Source organism: Tasmannia lanceolata, unplaced genomic scaffold, assembly GCF_043159265.1.
Source record: "Tasmannia lanceolata isolate RefF3 unplaced genomic scaffold, GAP_Taslan_0.1 ptg000011l, whole genome shotgun sequence".
Taxonomy (NCBI): Eukaryota; Viridiplantae; Streptophyta; class Magnoliopsida; order Canellales; family Winteraceae; genus Tasmannia; species Tasmannia lanceolata.
In genome coordinates, this window is record NW_027518688.1 from 18,011,683 (window position 1) to 18,030,665 (window position 18,983).

General features: G+C 37.4%; 1 protein-coding gene across 1 annotated transcript in view; it reads right to left on the minus strand.

Annotated features, from left to right (window-relative positions):
- The window catches only part of LOC143886524 (RING/FYVE/PHD zinc finger superfamily protein), a 44,600-nt gene extending 30,031 nt beyond the window's left edge, over positions 1-14,569 (minus strand). Inside the window, exons 1-4 of the mRNA XM_077390531.1 lie at positions 13,541-14,569; positions 7,482-7,568; positions 7,238-7,369; positions 4,891-5,040 (exon numbers count right to left, since the gene is read on the minus strand). Coding sequence (XP_077246646.1) covers positions 4,891-5,040; positions 7,238-7,369; positions 7,482-7,568; positions 13,541-14,497 — 1,326 coding nt within the window. The 5' untranslated portion in view covers positions 14,498-14,569. The remainder of the gene's footprint in view (positions 1-4,890; positions 5,041-7,237; positions 7,370-7,481; positions 7,569-13,540) is intronic.
- Positions 14,570-18,983: the final 4,414 nt, after the last annotated feature.

An 18,983-nucleotide genomic window follows, 5' to 3' on the forward strand; every position in this document is an offset into this window, starting at 1 on the left:
ATCACATCCTCACGAAGTCGCAGCAACTGTACTGCATTCAACCATGGACAGCCAAACAGATAATAACGCCATCTCCAACTAACAAGGTATCTCCAGCGAAATCCATAGCGGATCTCCGTCAACCAAACATCCATAGCATAAACTCCAAAAGGTGACAAAGTGATGATAGTAACTCTGGTAAATCTCCAAGGGGCTGACGGTGACCAGCCCAGTCACGAATCGATAAGTATTGAGGGAAGTCGTCAATAGGGCCCCGTGTTGTAGAAGTGCTCTCTCTGAAATTAATCAGCGGCCACTCCGTTCCCCTCAATACTCAGTCACAAGCTATCTAACACCTCTCAATATATCTCCTTAGTACCGTGGATGAAGGCCTCGACCTCAGCAATGCCTTTCCCAGCACATAATATAGAGGAACAATCTAGGACATGTGGAATGGGAATGGGTAATGGAAGTATAGTATGTAAACTCTGTCATGGTCCCATGGATAAAATTAAGTCACATTGATAATATTCCTCAGTCCTCACTAGCTAAGTATTTCTATAAATGTAATAAGATGTAACTGACCAGTTCCGTTTGTTCATATGATCAGGGGTAGTATATGCTGTCAAATTGAAATATAAACCCTATTTTGCTCCATAAAAGTCTCCAGAAATGGGACACATCAGAGAACCTAGCTACACAAACTGACATGAAATGTGTCACATCGAAGAACCTATCAAGAATAACAACGATGGACTCAAATCTCCTAGCAGTTTTTATTATAAGGGAATACATGACAGTATTAGGGGACTTGACTGTGAATGGACTAACTCACCCTACACTAGGTCACACAAATTGTTCTCACATGATCTCCATCAAGTATGGTTTCATAGTGCTTACCCACATGAGATTGATCAGTGTCCCCTCATGAGGAGAGCACATTCATTCTAGGGAGCATTTCATCCTTCACAGTCAGTTCTATCCTCCTCATCTACAGGTTCTACTAAATTGGTCCGAGGATTAAATGTCCTATGTGGACAATATGATGACATGTGACATATTGCGGTTCGTGTACAAGAAGTGAACGCCCTGCACTCTTCTCACCAATAGTTGGTCTTGTGGTCGTACTCTTAGGAGGAAGACTGAGATTCGGGCGACTAGAAACAGTGCCTCTGCTGGTTGAGGTAGAAGGGTCTCTGTCAGCATCATTTCACCTCGCCTTGCCTTGCATAAGTTGATAGGATGGACGTGCGTCATTGGGAGCCTTAAGCTCAAGATGTTTGCTAATGCGATTGAGGATAACTTTATCTCAGTTAATGTGCTAATCCCATGTAGCATGAGTGCTTTGTTGCCATGCCCCTCAAGACTGGACTCGACCATGTCCCTGATGTGGAGCATTGGCCCTATTAGTTACGGTTGAAAGTAGATAAGTCGACATACTGGCCAATCCTACGGACTCTAAAAAGTAACTAAGACATCTAACACAAATATAATGACAAGGTATTAAGTAACTGACACCTCAATAACCTGAGATAGACTCTAAGACCAAGGACAGCGTTAAGAAACTCAACTACTACCTAAAGATCCCTTAAATAATGACAATCACTAAGACTCTCTGGATTTTTACCAAACCCCTGGAGAGTGCCTGATGAAATACCTAAAGCATATAACCAGAGGAGATTCTAACTGGACCTTTACCCAACAGTTGGCTGAAAGTGATGGGACCCTACAAGGACCTAATCTTTGAGCTCTGGCAACAATTTGGTTCGTATTTACTAAAAAAAAAGTTTGTACTTACTAAAAATAGAAAGTCCATATTCAAGATAAATAGAAAGTACTAATTAAATTTTGATGGGTCTAGTTAGGGGTACTTATTAAATTTTGCCATTCAAATTATTAAAAAAAAAATTGATGCGTCTAGTTTGGGGAATCCTGGTCCCTCAAGGGTGGGGTGTTCTTAGAAATGAGGATGGGAAGGTCATTTGGACCTTCGCGGGTCCAATCGGAATAGCGGATGCTAATGAAGCAGAGGTTCATGCGGGGCATCAAGGCTTAAAGATCATAGACAAAAGTAGTTTTGATAAAGTGGTGGTAGAAGGGGATTCATTGAATGTGATTTGTTCGCTCAAAGGTCTCCACCCTCATCCTTAAGAGATTTGACAGATTTTTTACGAGATTCATGATTGGGTAGATTCCTCACGCATTGTCTTCCAACATCTGTGTAGATCGGCTAAACAGATAGCCGATGGGCTTGCTAGAGTAGGAGTGGAGAAAGAAGATCAAGAGCTTTTTTACTTTCTTCCTCCTTAAGTCTTTCTTGTTGTTCTTCATTTGGTGTTTTCTCATTGTTTTATCTTTGTATCTGACCATCTCAGTCCTTTTTCAATCAATCGAATTTATTGCCATTCAAAAAAAATATACTGACTAAAAATAGTATGTTCGTATTTTGAATTAGTGATGTGTGAGTTTAAGCTTAGGTGATGGCCTTAAGAAAAAAGGTGAGAATGGTGAGTCATGTATTGATGTGGACATCCCTCACATCTAGGATAAAAAAATATAACTAAAAATAGAAATAAATCCCAAATAAAGAACTAAACAAGTCTCTCTTGGAAAAAAAATCAACTAAAATAAATTCTACGACTGATAGATCACAACAAGAGAAGACGAAGTTGGTTTAAGTTCAACAAGTTAAACAATCATATTTTAGGATCTAGTTGTAGCATGCTTTTAAACAATAAAGGGCATTCCAAATTCTCAGTTTCATTCTAGCGAAAAAGGAGACATACTAAGAAAGTTAGAAATTATCTGTTAGGTTAAATTTGCCCAAGAGTTAACAAAAAACATAGAATAAAGTTGCCCAAGAGTTGACGGAAAATAAGATGCAACCATGTAGCATTCCCACAGAGGGCAATGGATAACTTTTTTTTCTTTTCTATTACAATGTAGAAATCTTTTGGGGTCGTAAATTCTTCAATTTGGCAATTGCACCATCATTTGCTTGAGGGCATTACTTGCATAAAGGAGGGAGGCTACTATAATGAGGACAACATCAACAACTTACCTGTTTTTTATCATTGATATTTGTCATTTGATATTTGAGACTTTCAGAATTGATACAATCTTGCATCTTTTATTATTTTTCAGATTATCATCCAATATGCATGGTTTGGATGAGGAATAGATGATCAGTATGTGACAAGTTTGTTAGCAAAAAATTTGTAATATTATATTGAATAAGTAATCTTGCTTTGACCAGTTTATCATTCTCTGATTTGTTTATAATATTTTTGAATTTTTGATATACATAAGTATATACATAAATCTGAATGAATCTTACGATTTACGATACAATTTACGATCCGTTACAATCTGACTCATATTATTATTTATGATTCGATTCCAATTTTCAAAACATTGGTAGACCTATAGAGGTAGGCTGACTTATAAGGATAGAGATGAACTCATCTTTGGATTACTTGATAGAGTTCACTCTTTGGAACAACGACTAAACATAAACTCTAATCAAGATTGGTGATGATGTGACTGACATAGGAATTACGCTAACCAAGGAGACCACACCAAGACTGAATAGCCCAGTCGTAGAAGAAAATCGCCGCGTGGTTCCTACACTTATAACTGCCCCTAGAGTTACAAGTATGTACCCAAAAACAACAACAGTGGTACGATATCATTGATGACCGAAGGATAAGGTTTGAGAAAAGGAAACTGGTAGGTCATGAGCATAATTTTAAATTTCAGCCGAAATATTTCTGTTTCAGTTTGGACCAAAACCAAAAGTACATTGAATCAGTTTTTTACAGAATTTCAGCCAAAATTTTGTAAATTTCCACCAAAATTTTAAAAAATACCGAAATTTTTTTTACCAAATTTTACAGGATTTCAGCCAAAATTTTCGGTTTCAGCCGACACCGAAACCAACATTTAAAACCTTGCCCAAGAGAGAAATGGTGGAGAAATTTCAAATTAGAATATCAGGGGGCCAGAAGGACAGGAACACCTCCAATTACCCCAAGGGGATGAGATGAAAACTATTGGCCAAATTGATTCGTGGGGTTCCACTTGGTCCAACATTTGCCACATTTATAGTGGACATAGGACAACTCCAAGAGCATAGCTCCATTCCATAGATCATCCTATCATGAAAACAGGCACGCTCAAACACATAAAAGAAACAAGCATTCCCTCAATTCCTTGTTCAAATCGTTGAAGATAATAAAATGGTTTAAATGTTAAAAAAATTATAGAGGCTAACCTTACTAAACAGACAGGGAAGAATAAAGAGTAGATTGGTAAAGATAGTGGCAGTCAGAGGCAGCTTCATAAAAAGTCAACAGTCTAAATTTCACCAAGGTACGAAAAAAAAATATTATGAGGATGATTACCTCCAACAACTTCAACTAACCAGCAGTATTAAGTTTATATAGAGTGGAATATGGTATGCATAGCAAATAAAGTTACTGTATGCATACCAAATAAAGTTACTGATACAAAATTATGAATGGCATTATCATAATAAACAAGCGCCATGATAACTATTGATTTTTAGAATGATTTAAACTGGAATTAATTTTATATAAACTTAAACTGGAATTAAGTTTATATAGAGTGGAATATGGTATGCATAGCAACTAAAGTTACTGTATGCATACCAAATAAAGTTACTGATACAAAATTATGAATGGCATTATCATAATAAACTGGCGCCATGATAACTATTGATTTTTAGAATGATTTAAACTGGAATTAATTTTTTTCATGAAGCATATGAAATAAATCAAAATGAAGGAAATGGATGTCTGAACCAAAATATTATTTGGACACAAGAAATACAAGGTACAAAAGTGTGCAATTGAATGTAATAGGAATAAGAACTAATAAGATAAAGCTTACCCAGTGATCCTTCTCCTCGTTACCAGGTTTCATCAAGTTCATCCAATTACCAAGGCCTTTTTTCTTTTCCGTTGACAGCTCAGAAAGTTTCCCAGCATCAGCAGATACTTTACTACTGCCAAAACTATCCCTCCCACCCATCTCCTTAAGCTGTGATTTGGAGAAAGATGAAAAAATTACCAAGGAAAAAACACTATTATAGAACATAATTTGACGAGGAAAATAATTATATACATTCAGTCATAACTTTCAAATAACCCATGAAAGAAAGGGTCAATACTTCAAATCTCAGTAAAATATAACCACTATTGTGACTTACAATCCACATTTTGGAATAACCATCCTACATTCCTACTTGAGTGATATCTTAAAATCCCAATCATAAAGAGCAGGATAGAATCAGTGTGACCTAAATTGTCTTCCCCTAACAAAATATTTATGAAATGAAGAATAAGTGATTATGGATGTTCATTAACCATGTACTAAGATAACATCGAGCACTCACTGCTTAGACACTAGCTTTCCGATATCAACATGAGAGGCTATTCTGATTTTTATTTGAATTTTTAGGATGAACTGTATTAGGTTTTAAAAGCTCGTAATTTAGCATATTTAGATACTAGCTTGGACTGGAGGTTTTGATTTTTTTAGTATGACTAAAATCCGAGTTAAGATAAATCTTTTCTGTCTGTTTCAAATTCGGAAAATGTCTAGAATTAGGAGTCTTGACTTTTGGAAAGCTTTACAGCCATAAAAATTTAAGTCAAAAAAGTTTGTGCAGGACTGCAGGGGTCTTTGATTGGTTTATGATCATTAACAAATGGAAGTTTGCGTAACTAGTTTAGCTTTTTTCCTTTGTTGTTCTCTTTGAAAGAGCACTATATCCTACTCTCCTTGTCTTTTATATTGATTATCAGACTAATTATATGAAATCGAAATTTACGCAAGTAGTTTACCTTTTTCTCTGTTGCTTTCTCTTTGAAACGGCAAAAAAAAAAGAAATTGATCTCCTTACTGTCTTATATTTGTTTGGGGTTGAATTTAAGTTCGGAATTTTTGAGAGTTATTTTATTTAGGCTACACCATATATTCTCACGTATAAGGCACTAACTTCGCACATCCCTTTCACAATCCTTAAGCTGACAAAAAGAAAAGGACCAAAGGTAGGTTGCCAAGATGTCCAAATGCACCCCCCAAGGGCCCCAAAGCCCTCATATTAGGAGGGAAAGAATTGAATCATGTAAACTAAAAGACTTTTGCGCTTGTATGCAACATCGACAGACCAACTTGGACCAAGAAGGCAATGGGTTTAAGTATTCTTTAATGTCTACAAGATGATATAAATAGGGCCCAAACAGGGGAGACAACCATTTTTTAATGATAAAGATATTTTTATTAAAAGGAAAATCACCAAAGCAATAAAAGAGACTGAGATGGTCTCAAGCAAAGCGACAAGCCATCACACAAGAAGAAAACCATGGACCCCTTAATGGGAACCATGGAAGGAGGTAAAAGTCAGATACGATGATAGAATATGTAGGACCACCCTCAAGAGCAAGCAAATGTCTGACCTATTTACCAACCGATAAATATGCTGGAAAGACAACCCATGTCTACTTGCGCAGTCCATGATCACGTCAATTAAAAACGTGAAACTTTAAGTGTAGGCCTCCTTAGATTGCAACCACAGATCACATGCAAGAATCCCCTCGTATGTTCTATATTTTTTATTATTTTATTGTGCTTACTTTGTTTTTTAATATTTTCTATGTTCTAGTAATCTTGTAAGTAAATTGGAAAGGTTGCTATTTATGATCTGCTTCTTCAGTCTGTTATGATTCAGCCCTCCTACAATTTAATGATCTGATTTGATTTTCAAGGTACAGTTCACAGACTAATTTGATAATAATCAGTAACAAATAAACTTTTTTTTAACTGCATAACTCATAAGCTTAAAGTGCAGCATAACTGCATAATTATCTTCAACAACATCACAACGTGAGAACTTAAAATCAATTACGCATATTTACAGATAAGTTCCAAAAACCACAGAATCACTCCAATATCATTTTAACAGTCAGCTTGCAAAAGAAATCAATTTTCACACTCCCATAATCAAATAGCATTGAATGGAGCATGGGCACAAATGAGGTAAAATGTTTCATCCTCTATAACCATCGGTAACCAGTCACACCAAGAACCATAAAATTATAATATGGAGTCTGCCTTTCCAAGCAAGCAAAAGTATCACACACATTAATTTTCAAAAACATAAATGATGTAATAAAAAAAAGCAATGGAAGCAAAAAAAAAACAAAAGAGGATATTTAAAGCCCAGCTCCCAAACCTGAACAGTTGCGGCTGTAACTGTGTCAAGAATGGTGTTGGTGGTATAGCTGCTTGATTGCAGCCTAATGCGCCTTGGTTCAATGTCAACGGAGCTTTTAGCCCAAAAAGTATAGATAGATGACTCAGTTACCTAAATGAGAAGAAGAAAAAAAGCCTCAAAAATCATTCAAAAGAAAATAGAAACCAAGAGAAAATGTAAATAAAACACTTCCTAGAAACTTCAAACAAAGTAACCAACTTACTTCCCATCTTGTTACTGTCTCAAGTGGGTATATTCTTAATGTCCTATTGGTGTTGGGGTCCAGCATGCGGATTCCATCCAAACCAACCTGCGTAAATATAAACCAAACTGTGAACCCAATATCATATAGACATGATTGACAAAAAATGGCCTTCCCATGACAAATAGTTATGGCCAGTAACAATCTGTGGGAGATTAACTCTGTAAGAATGCATAAACAACAAGCCAGCAGTACTATAGATTCGACGCAGAATAAGAACTTATTCAGCTGTAATGGAGAATGGAAATTATTTTGGAACATTCATGCCCGATAACCCATTCATGTCTGAAGCGAAAAACATAACTAGCAATGGATAAGAGATACTATACAGTAATCCCAAAGTTTCCCAATGGACCAGCTAACCCAGCTCCATTGCATTACCAATGGATAAGAGATACTATGCATATTTAAAATATTGCCAAAGGTGGTCAGTTTCACTAATAGACTCAGTAGCATCAGGGGGAAACAGTTCCTTCTTCAACCATCAAATTATAAGTGATAAACCCCCTTTCATGTCTAATTTGTTTGTAATAGTTGACATACAACTGCATCATCATGTATGACGGTCTTGACACCTATTTTTTTCCAGCCTTACCTAACAAAAGTCACTCTGAGGTCCTGTGCTCTAATGATGATCATATGTTCTCTTTTGAATGTGTGGAAGCATCTCTTAAGTCATTTTCAAAAATTAATCCAGCTTTCAGCGTAACTTTCAAAAACAACTCTTGAGATTTGAGCCAAAAAAGTATTTTGGTCAACCCATATTTGAAACTTGAGTTTACAGTTACACCATTTCAAAATACCCTTTAAAACCTTCTAAATGGTGCAAAATATCTTTAAGAGAATATTTACAAAAGCAATCCATATTTTCCAAATGGATCCAAAGCTTTCAAATATATCATCTCAAAGTGCTTTAAAAAATCCCAGTCATTTTATCAAGGTCCAAAAATGTCCAATGACCTAAGGTCATGAACCACGTGTGTCGTAGAATTGTGTGGATGGTTAAAAGACATTAACAGGAGACCCAATGGTGGGGTCTATCTTCAAAGGTCCATGTCTCCTTCATTCGATATCGGGTCGAGTCAATTCTTCCGACATTGGGAAGATCTTGAAGACCATTTCGATGCCAAGAAAGTGGTTGCCCCATTTAGGGGGCAGCCGACCCATTCCAAGGCTGATCGCTTCAACACAGCAGTAAGTTACGGAAAATCAAATTAGGGCTCTCCTAAACTGACATTAAACTCGTTGTTTCCTATTGGGATTCTTCACAAAAATCCTAAATCATTTCCTACCAAAACCTAGCCTATAGGAAGCCCTAAGTTGTGCATAGACCATAGTTTTAATCCTCATTGAATCTCAGCCAAACAACAAGTTTTTATTTCATAAAACTCAATCCAAGCCTTTCAACTCTTCAAGAGCACTCATAATATAATTAGAATTAGTGTCCAGTATGAATTAGAGCCCTAACAATACCTCTTTACATTTGTAGTTTAGGACCCCCAACCTCTACAAAAGAGATATACGTACATGAATTTTCACCTCTACAAAAGAGATAATATGGCACATGAAAGAAGATAAAGAAAAACTAAGTAGATACAAGAATTTTCTCCATGAAGAGTAAACACAAGAGCAAGAAGGTTTTTCAAGTTCAATTCAAGTTCAAGGGATCCATATCTCCATCATTCAATATCGGGTCCAAGGCAATTCTTGCACCGTTGGAAAAATCTTGACGAGCACTTCGATGCCAATAGAGTGGTTGCCCCATTTAGGGGGCAGTCACCCCATTCCAAGGGTGATTGCCTCAGCAGAGCAATAAGTTACGAAAAATCGAATTAGAACTCTCGTAAACCGACATTAAATTTGTTGTTTCCAATTGGGATTCTTTAAAAAATCCTAAACCATTTCCTACCAATACCCAGCCTGCATAAACCCTAGATTTAATCCTACTCGTTGAATCTCAGCGAAAGATAAAGATTGTTTTCCATAAAACGCAATCCAAGCCTTTCAACTATTCAAGAACACTCATAATACACTCAAGACTAATGTGTAGTTGCCTCTTTAAATTCCTAGTCTAGGACCCCCAACCTCTACAAAAGAAATACTATGGCAAATGAAAGAAGATGAAGAAAAAACACGGAGATGCATTAATTTTCTCCATCAAGGGTAAGCAGAAGAGCAAGAAGGTTTTCCAAGTTCAATGCGAGTTCAAGGCTTCTCCAATCAAACATGAGGACCCACACATGACCTCACGCTCCCCTCCTTTGAGTTAAGTAGCTTTTTAAGTTTTTCATATGTTTAAGTACCTCTTCTCTCCAAATTTTTTTCCTTTCTTAAACTAGATAATTCCATTGCAGCAACGAGAATACCTTCTCTCCAATTTTCTTGGTTTTAAAAAAAATTATAATGTAATTTCAATGCCTAATTTTGTTCTTGCATATTTTCTTAATTAGGGTACATTTCGTACAACTTTGTAGATCAATGTAGATTCTATCATCTTTTCAAAATTGCGAAATTTCTATCTTTTCTTTTTCCACAAGTTAGTTTGATTTCAGATTAAGATCATGGGCTCCTATCCTATCCATTGTTCAATTTTCATCTTGACACCTTTATAAGCATTGTAATTCTATCATCTTTTCAAAATATCTCTATATCTGTCTTTTCTTTTTTCACAAGTTAGTTTGATTTCACAAGTTAATTTTTGCAAGCAATTGTATAATCCATTGTTCTAGAACCATGTTTTTGCTTACAGAATACAAATTATAATTGCTTTTTTTAAATGATCACAAATTATAACTACTTTTTTTTTATGGGTCAAATTATAACTACTTGATAACACTGGAGAGGAAGTTGGACAAGAATACGAACTAAAGGTGTGACAGGCAGTTAGGCAACCACTCCAATATAACAATCAACCTACTTATGCAAAAGAGAAAGCAATTGTTTTTTTAATGGTTAAATGTGGTTGGATCTCGAGTTACAATATTTAAGAGAAAGCAATTGTTTTTTTAATGGCAAGAGAAATCAATTGTTTGAATAAAAAAACATTTTTTTGGAATCCACGGGCAGCAAGTTGAATGATCTTGATTCTCAACGGGCTTTCAAATCCAAAGTTGATTCAATTTGTGTGGCTGAAATGGAGAGTAAGGATGGAGCTTATCAATTGCACAAATTCCTCCTTATCTTGATTTTTTTTTGAAAAGTGACTATTGGATTCATACCACGAAATATACATGGGGACCAGTAGTCCCTCTAGAAATTACATAGTATGATGATCCAGGAGCATACTCCTGGATCGAAAAAAAAAAACATAAAAGACTGTATACAAACTTCCTCCAACATCTAGCAGAACTCCATCGACATCTATACTTCCTTGCATATCAATTCTTCCCAGCAACTTTCCTCTATGCCTTCCAAAAAATTCCAACAGCAGAAACACCATATAGCCCCCACATCATCCATTCAAATAAAGAAATCAAGGAGTTAATACGCCTTGAAAAGCATCAAGAACCTAAAGCGTTTTTTCACCCACCTTGGTAAATTGGAACACTCATGGGTAGGAATGGTTATCTAGGTCTCCCCTGAGCAGCGAAGGGCGGTGTCCCTAAAGATTCCAGCCCCTCACAAGATTCCAAACCCTTTCAACAACCAGAAAATACCATAGCCTACCCTAAACAAAGCAGAATCCCGAGAACTTCCTAACAGCAAAAGCATCAAACCGGCATATTTACAAAAAGATCCCCCCCCCCAATTTTCTGAGAGCTTTGAGCTCTCAACTACCACGACCAGGGGTCTTACCTTTCTTCTCATCGGCATCTCTTTTTCGATGTAAAAAAACATTCTTTTTGTCTCCTCCACATCTTCCTTGTTGTCTATACCCAATACATCTCCCATCTTGGCCATCTCCTCAAATTCCTCAGAATAGACTTGCTCTTCTTCCTCCAAGTTAGTTTTCCCCTCATGCGATTCCGACTGGATTTGCTTTACTTCCTCCTGTATGGTTTTCACTACATCTCTTGAGGCTCCCTTCTCTTACTCTTCGGGATGCTACTCCTCCCTTCGAAGACACCTCCTTCTGATGGTCCTCTCCATTCCCACCCACCTCCTTAAGCGCCTTACGCTCCTCTTCCAAACGCTTCTGAAAGAACGGCAATTTATAGACCGGTACACACACCTCCTCAATCGATATCTTTCCTATCATTTGAAATAACTCTTCCTCTTTGCCTTTTGCCTCCTCTTCAAACTTTTTCCACTGAAGTTCCAGGTATTCCATGGCAATCTCGCTTTTAGTTGCCGACCCAAGATTTGCCATTTTCTTTTCATATCCACTCTTCTTGAAAGTCTTTTTTTTCTCCACCCCCAAAACATCAGCTCTAGTGGCTTTACCCCTTCCCTTATAATAGATTTTGCCATCATCACTTGAAGAAGAATCCCCTCTGCTCAAATTTCTCCACCATCGTTAGGAGGAGGAGGAGGAGCATGATGATGATGATGATGAGAAACTAATATTGATTTTGCTTGGAGGCTATTGTCAGACAATTTTTTGGCTTTGATGCATATATGTAGGGCCACCAAGTAGAATAGTGATATACATGCTTAGCGTTGTGCAGATGATGTCTTGTAATATGGCATTATGTAGGACCTTGACGGACTAATGTGAGAGTCGGACACACGGATTGAGCTGCATGGTAAGCTCGTTGGGGTGCAAGGGCAGCACGCCACTGCTGGGGTTTTCGGAGCAGCGCCCCGGATGGAAAAATTAATTTTCAGATTTTCGCTAAAAAGGGTATTTCGGTAGTATTCTCCATGGAGTGGCATTGATATATCAGCCACATGATAGGGTTACGGGTTGTGTTTCTTGGCCAAGGAAAAGATAGTTTGTAATCCTAGATCAAAATAGCCAAAATCTTCTCCCGTGGTCATAGGCACACTGCCGAACCATGTAAATCTTATGTTTCTTTCGTGATTGTGTTCTTTGCATCATTTCTTGACGTTTTTATTGCACATCTTGTTCGATCCTTGATGAGAAGGTATTTCTCAGTTTTCTACACTTAGCAATTAGCAAGTGATTTAATTCACATAAGTAAGAATGAATTTGAACCCCTAACCTCAATGATACACATAGCACCACTAGAGAAAAATCTCAACTTAAGTAGATCCTTGGACTTATTTTGAGTTTTCTTTTTATGTTATTCATTCATTCAACCATGAAAAATGACATGAAGTAAAAATGTTCATATATACAGATATTCTCTTGATACTAAACTACTACAAATTTTTTTCACTGTTTGATACTAAACTAATATGACATGTCCATTTATGTGCTCATAGCAATCCTAAATATGGAAAAAGAAAACAAAAAAAGAACCAAATAGTTATCTCTGAACCCATGTGTGCAAACAGAAAATATTTCCTGTAGTCGTGTCCCTAGGCACGGGTCTTGGCACCCACGTAGGGTGGTTATCTATTTAAGTCGCCTCAGTGATTTGAGGACCTAGACTCACCCATATGGGCTCCTTCGTGACTCGCGTGAAGCATAGAAAACACCATTGGGGCCTGATTATAGCAACTAAATTGATTGAACCAAAAAGTATCGCAAAGGACATAATAAGGCATCAGTATCACCATTAACATAAATGAGCTGTGTTACACAGAGCAACACAATTAATTCAAGCAATCTAATCTAAAATAGATTAATCTAAAAACCACAATTGTGGCAGTTAATTCAGCAAAAAGAACATTTTACTGGGTTCAAATTTGTTCTTGCATACAGATAAATGCAAATGGACACAATATTGCCTACAAATGAAATCCATTAACACAAATGACCTATGTTACCAAGTGCAACACAATTAATTCAAGCAATATAATACAAAATCGACTAATCTAAAAATGATAACAGTGGAAATTAATTCAATGAAAATAACCTCTAATTGGATTCAAATTTTTTCTTGCGCATAGATAAATGCAAATGGATACAATATTGCCTACAACTTAAAGACTAGTTTTTTTTCCTCCCAAACCTGGCAAAGAACATCCATGGTGCTCTGAGCCAATCCCTCTGGCAAAAGCTTGACCCGAAACTTCTGCACCCCGCTCTTCGCATCCTGATCGGTCTCAACCTTCGGCACCGCCCTCACAATCTTACTTGAACCAACCTGGGCCTTCCCAGATGAGAAACTCGTGGACCGTCCATAATCATCGAAAGCCATCGAAGACGAAGATTTAGCACTACCACCGCCCGTGCCCCTAGCACCATAAGGCTCAACCTTACCCCCATCATAAGCATAAGCCCCTTCTTCAATACGATCATATAAACGCACCCCACTCTCCTGTTTCTTATCATATAAATTCTGCTCAAATTTTGAAATACTCTGGCCATACAAGCTTTGCCCACCATGGTGACTGGATTTTTGGTCCAGATAGGCCCCGCCGTGGTCGAATTTCAAGCTATTCTCATATGGGTTTTCATAGATTGGGCCAGAGGAGGCACCAAGGTGAGGATAGGAGGGAGAGGAGTAATGCGCGGAGAAGGACGGATTGGGGCTAGGATTAGGGTTAGCGTTAGGGTTAGGGTTTAATGAGGATGAATGAGAGTCATAGGGGTAATATGGGGAAGGAGGAGGTTGTTGGATAGTGGTTGAAGAAGGAGGAGGAGGAGGAGGGTATTGAGTGGTTTGAGGATCCGATGCGGCGGATGGGAAAAAAGGGAAGGGAGAGGGATTGAAGGATTGGTATGGGCTAGGGTTTTGGGTGTATGAAGGGGGAGTTGGGGGAATTGGATTAGGGTTTTGGGGATGGGGAGAGTAGGAATTGTAGAAGGGAGAATAATCGGAAGATGGGTAATTGGAGAAAGGAGGAGCCGAGGCGTAGGTTGGGGGAAGGGGGTTTGGAATGAGCTCGTTAGGGTTAGGGTTAGGGTATTGATGGTGGAGAGGTGGTTGATGATAATAAGTGCTGAAATCGCCTCCTTGTTGCATCTTTTTTCTGGGTTTTTGATGATTTATGGCAAGAGAGAAATGAGAAAGCTCGGGTTTTGTAGATATGAGAGAGAGAGAGAGAGAGAGAGAGACAGACAGAAATTTCTAGATGGAAAAGTAAGGGTGTTAATTTTGGCTCGGGCTCGGAAGCTCGCTCGAGCTCGGCTCGAATCCTTAACGAGCCGAGCCCGAGTTAGGCCAGGCTCGGCTCGGCTCGTTAAGAATTTAATATATTTAAATATATATATTATATATTAATATATACATTAAAAAGGTTGTTCATGGAGTGAAAAGGGGGGCAAAATATGTCACTTCATTTTTGGAACCCCATTTGTTACTAGGACCACCCCCCATAGTGTAAAAAAAGTAGTCAAATTACACTAGTAGGGCTGTCCAGGGAAGATGAGGGGTGTGAACATAATATAACCCGAGCTCGGTAAGGCTCGCGAGCCTGACCGAGCCCGAGCCGAGCCTCACTTGTGAGCTTAACGAGCCTGGCCGGCTCGGCTCGGCTCGTTTACACCCCTATGGAAAAGGAATGTCAATGAGTTGGGTCTGGGCTGGAATCAAGCTCGACCCAGGAGTCCTTAATCCAAACAATGTAGTAGCCTATAATGATTGGGCCAGCCCATTCACCTATAAATCAGGTGGGCCTAATCCGGGCCTTTTGTTATCTCAACCTCTTACAACCATTTTATATTCTCACATAAAATGTGCGAACATATCACTTCTCTTTACGTTATTGAACATTACTGACGGTCCAAAACTGGATAGAAGCGTAGTTCACAACTTCACATTCAACTAAAAACGATGCTCGTTGTTGGATGTCTAGATCAAGGTTTTAAATTTTGGTTTCCGTATGTATTTCAGACCTCGCGAAACCGAAATCCAGCACCCAATAAAAAATGATATTTATTCGTTACAAAATTTCGGACAAATACTATATTATTTTTAAAAAAACTTGAATTCTCAAAATTTCGGCCGAAATGACCGAAATTTCTGATTTCGCCATATTTCGGTTACGGTCTCAACCGAACTCCGAAATTTCAGATTTCGGCCGAAATTTAAAACCATGGTCAAGATTGCATGATTGGTGTGAACTTTGGGGCATGAGTGTTTTAAAGCAAGATCTATCAGATGGACGGTCCGGATCAATTAAAAGTAGGGCCCACTATTCAATAGCGGAGTGGAGTATCCCATTCTATTACAGTAGAGAATCACCAACCAAATAAGGCTGTTGCATGACAAGGCAGCCACCTCAGATGAATTAAATGGATAAGACAAAATCTGCTGAAAAGTGAGCATGTGTGGCTGCTCTCATATGCAACAGCCAGCAGCAAAATGCCTTTCTGCGATGGTCCCTAGCGAATCCCGTATAGATAACTTCATTAGGTCTTGTATTAAAAGCCTTTCTCATAGACCATTTTTTATAACCATGAAAACATATCCATGAAATATTAGTGGGGGTTAGTTGTAAGTGATGGGCAGAGAGGGAGAGATTTGAGGGTGGGAGTGACCAGAGCATGAAATAGTCCCTAGAAAAAATAGTAAAAAATACTCAATTTGAAGTATGGTATTTTTTTTTCACTGTTTTTTAGGAATTTCTCATGTTCTCCATGCCCTCTCAAGCCTCTCATCTCCTTCCTTGCCAACTCTTATTTCACATTTGGGCCTGTTGAGAAAATCCCTTCGGCAATCTGATCCGATCGTGTACAAATTAAACGAAAAAGTAAAATAAACAAACAAGCTACAAGATGAACGCCGATATTTTACGTGGTTCGGCCAAGCCTACTCCACGGGCGAGAAACACGATCTTCCACTATGAGAAAACAATATACAAGGATTACAATGGATTAATCTTAAACCCACAAACCCGCAACCCTTTCCTTGCTTCTCACACCCAAGACCGTACACAAGAGATAACTCGAAAGATAAACCCGAAAAAGAACCCAAGAGAAAACCTCGAGATGAAAAACATCTTCTTCCTTTCTCTCTCTTTTTCTTCTCTCTCCTTTCACAGCCGACACACCAAAGAAGTCTTGCTTCGCCGCAACCCAAGAGAACAACACTTCTCTTTTTATAGTTTAGTTTTCACCAAAAGCTAAAAATAAAAATCTATTTTTGCCTTTGCCTTCCCACCCAAGCAACCACCGTGAGCGGGAAATAAGGCAATTTTACCAACAAGGCCCACGGATATTCCATTAAATAATTTTTCATGATTACCAAACATGCCCTTAATTATTAACTAAAATAACCTTAAAAATTCTCTGTTTCTTTTGTCTTCCTTACATATAAAAATTGAATACATTGAATTTGATAAAAATGTTTTCAAATGTTTATAATAATAATAATAATAATATTTGAAAAAGAAAGGCAGGTTCGCCTTTGCCGAATTTTTCCTTTTGTGATATTTAGCTGCGACCTCTCGGTTGAAGAACAAAGCCTTGACCATTGAGCTAGGGGCTCAATCACTGCCCAATTTTTCTTGGTACTTCCCAAACTTTTCTAGAATTTTTATCAAACAACTGGATCCACAATTTTTTCCCGAATTTTGTAATAGATGCGGTCTTTAAGTATGGGAATATCCTTTTAAGATAAATAACAGGTGGGGCGGGGTAGTCCAGGTCCATAGGCCCACACAGCTTTGTAGGGTGACAAATAATGGGTTAGGCAAGGTAGTCAAGGCCCACAAAACCATGTATATAATAAGAAAAACTGTGCATTATATAAGGTTCTGCTCTTTGACCATACCCTAGATTTGAACATGTGGGCCATCAAATAGCCCACTTATCCAACAAAACATGAATAGTTACAAGTAACTTTTTGTGTAAAACAAGAGCATTGCATACATGATATTTTTATTTTTGATTTTTGGCTAAGATTCTTAAGATTACGTCTGTTGAGATTGTTTAGATCTTATGAGGGTTTATAGGAAATCTTGTGTGATCTCTCTGTTTACAAGAGAAGATAGAATTTTATAAAATTCCCTTGATTTGGTCGATTTTTGCCAAGAGGTGGACGCTTGAGAGATGTTTTAGGAGATTTGTTTCTCTTATGAATTTTGTCCAATAGGAATGAATACACCATGTTTCTTTGGATTTTGACCCTTTAGGAGGGTATGGATGATTTTGATCAAAACATAAAAGATGTAGATAATTTCAATAGCTTTCTATAGGTACCTTGATCGGCTCTTTCTGAGTCCCAATGAAGAGGTTATGGGCTTATGGCGTGCATAAGATCCTAATGTAAATCCGGTAATGAACCATATTTTGAATAGTGGACGATAAGTCAATAATGACTTATTTTGTACTTAATCTTACCATAGAATGCTTTTGTGATAAAAATAAAAATTGTAGGTAATTTATGAGGGATGATAGACTGAAGGGTACCCTTGCAAAAACCAGTTACAAGGGCGCCCTATAGCAAGAAAGTGGGCACAAAAAATAGGAAAGTGACGTAGACAACCATAACCATAAATGCATTTTATTGTTATGGGCCACTGAGGGTGCCCTTGTAGCTGGTTTTTTGCAAGGGCGCCCTTCAATCTATCATTCCTCATTATAGTTTGACTAATTTAATTATATTTTGAATTTAGATTTTTCTAAATTATGTACAACCTAATGGGCCCAGCTATTAACATATTACAAGGGGCAAATAAAAAAGGGAAATGTTATCAGCACAACCTTATTTTGATATTTGCACAAAAACCCAGCTGTCTTTTCTCATTTAACCGGCTCCTGGGAGCTTTTTGGGAAATGTAATAACCTTTTGACAGCTCTTTAAATACTAAAAGACAAGATGGGTTAGCCAAAATATCAAAATATGGTTGTGCTGATATCATTTCCCTAAAAAAATATTTTCTCAATTTTATATCGAAAAGATGGAGAAAAAGTCATCCTTGTGCAAAATACTAATGTATCTGAAAATCAATCTAAAATCTATGTTTATTTTTGTTGTTTCACATTATATAAGCTTTTTATTGTCATTTTCTACGAAATGAAGGTATTTTTGTTATTTTTCTTGAATCTGTATTATTTTTGTCTTATTTTGTTAAACAAGGTGTGGTTGAACCTTAAACCTCAAAATTGAAGATCAAAGCCTTAACCAATTGAGCTAGAGGCACAACCTTTTGTCTTGCTTACGAAAGTAGTGTTCCAATATCATATTTTAGTAAGATAAAAGTGGATGCCACAAGCATGATAATCGTAGCCAAAAACCAATGATTTCATGTCTTGAAATAGAGTATCATAGAAACTGACCCATCCAAACTAGTTACCGAAAGATATTAAAAGCTCATGATTTGTGGTTGGAACCTCACTATCGCACTCACCAATCAATTTTTTCGTTTCCTGATCACCAAAAATAGGATTCCATAAAGATTTTTATTAATAACTCATCTGATTTGGTGAGATTCTAGACATTTTAGGAATACCACTAAAGAGAAGAAACAAAAGAACTACAGTAGCCCACAGAATTCATAGTTTTA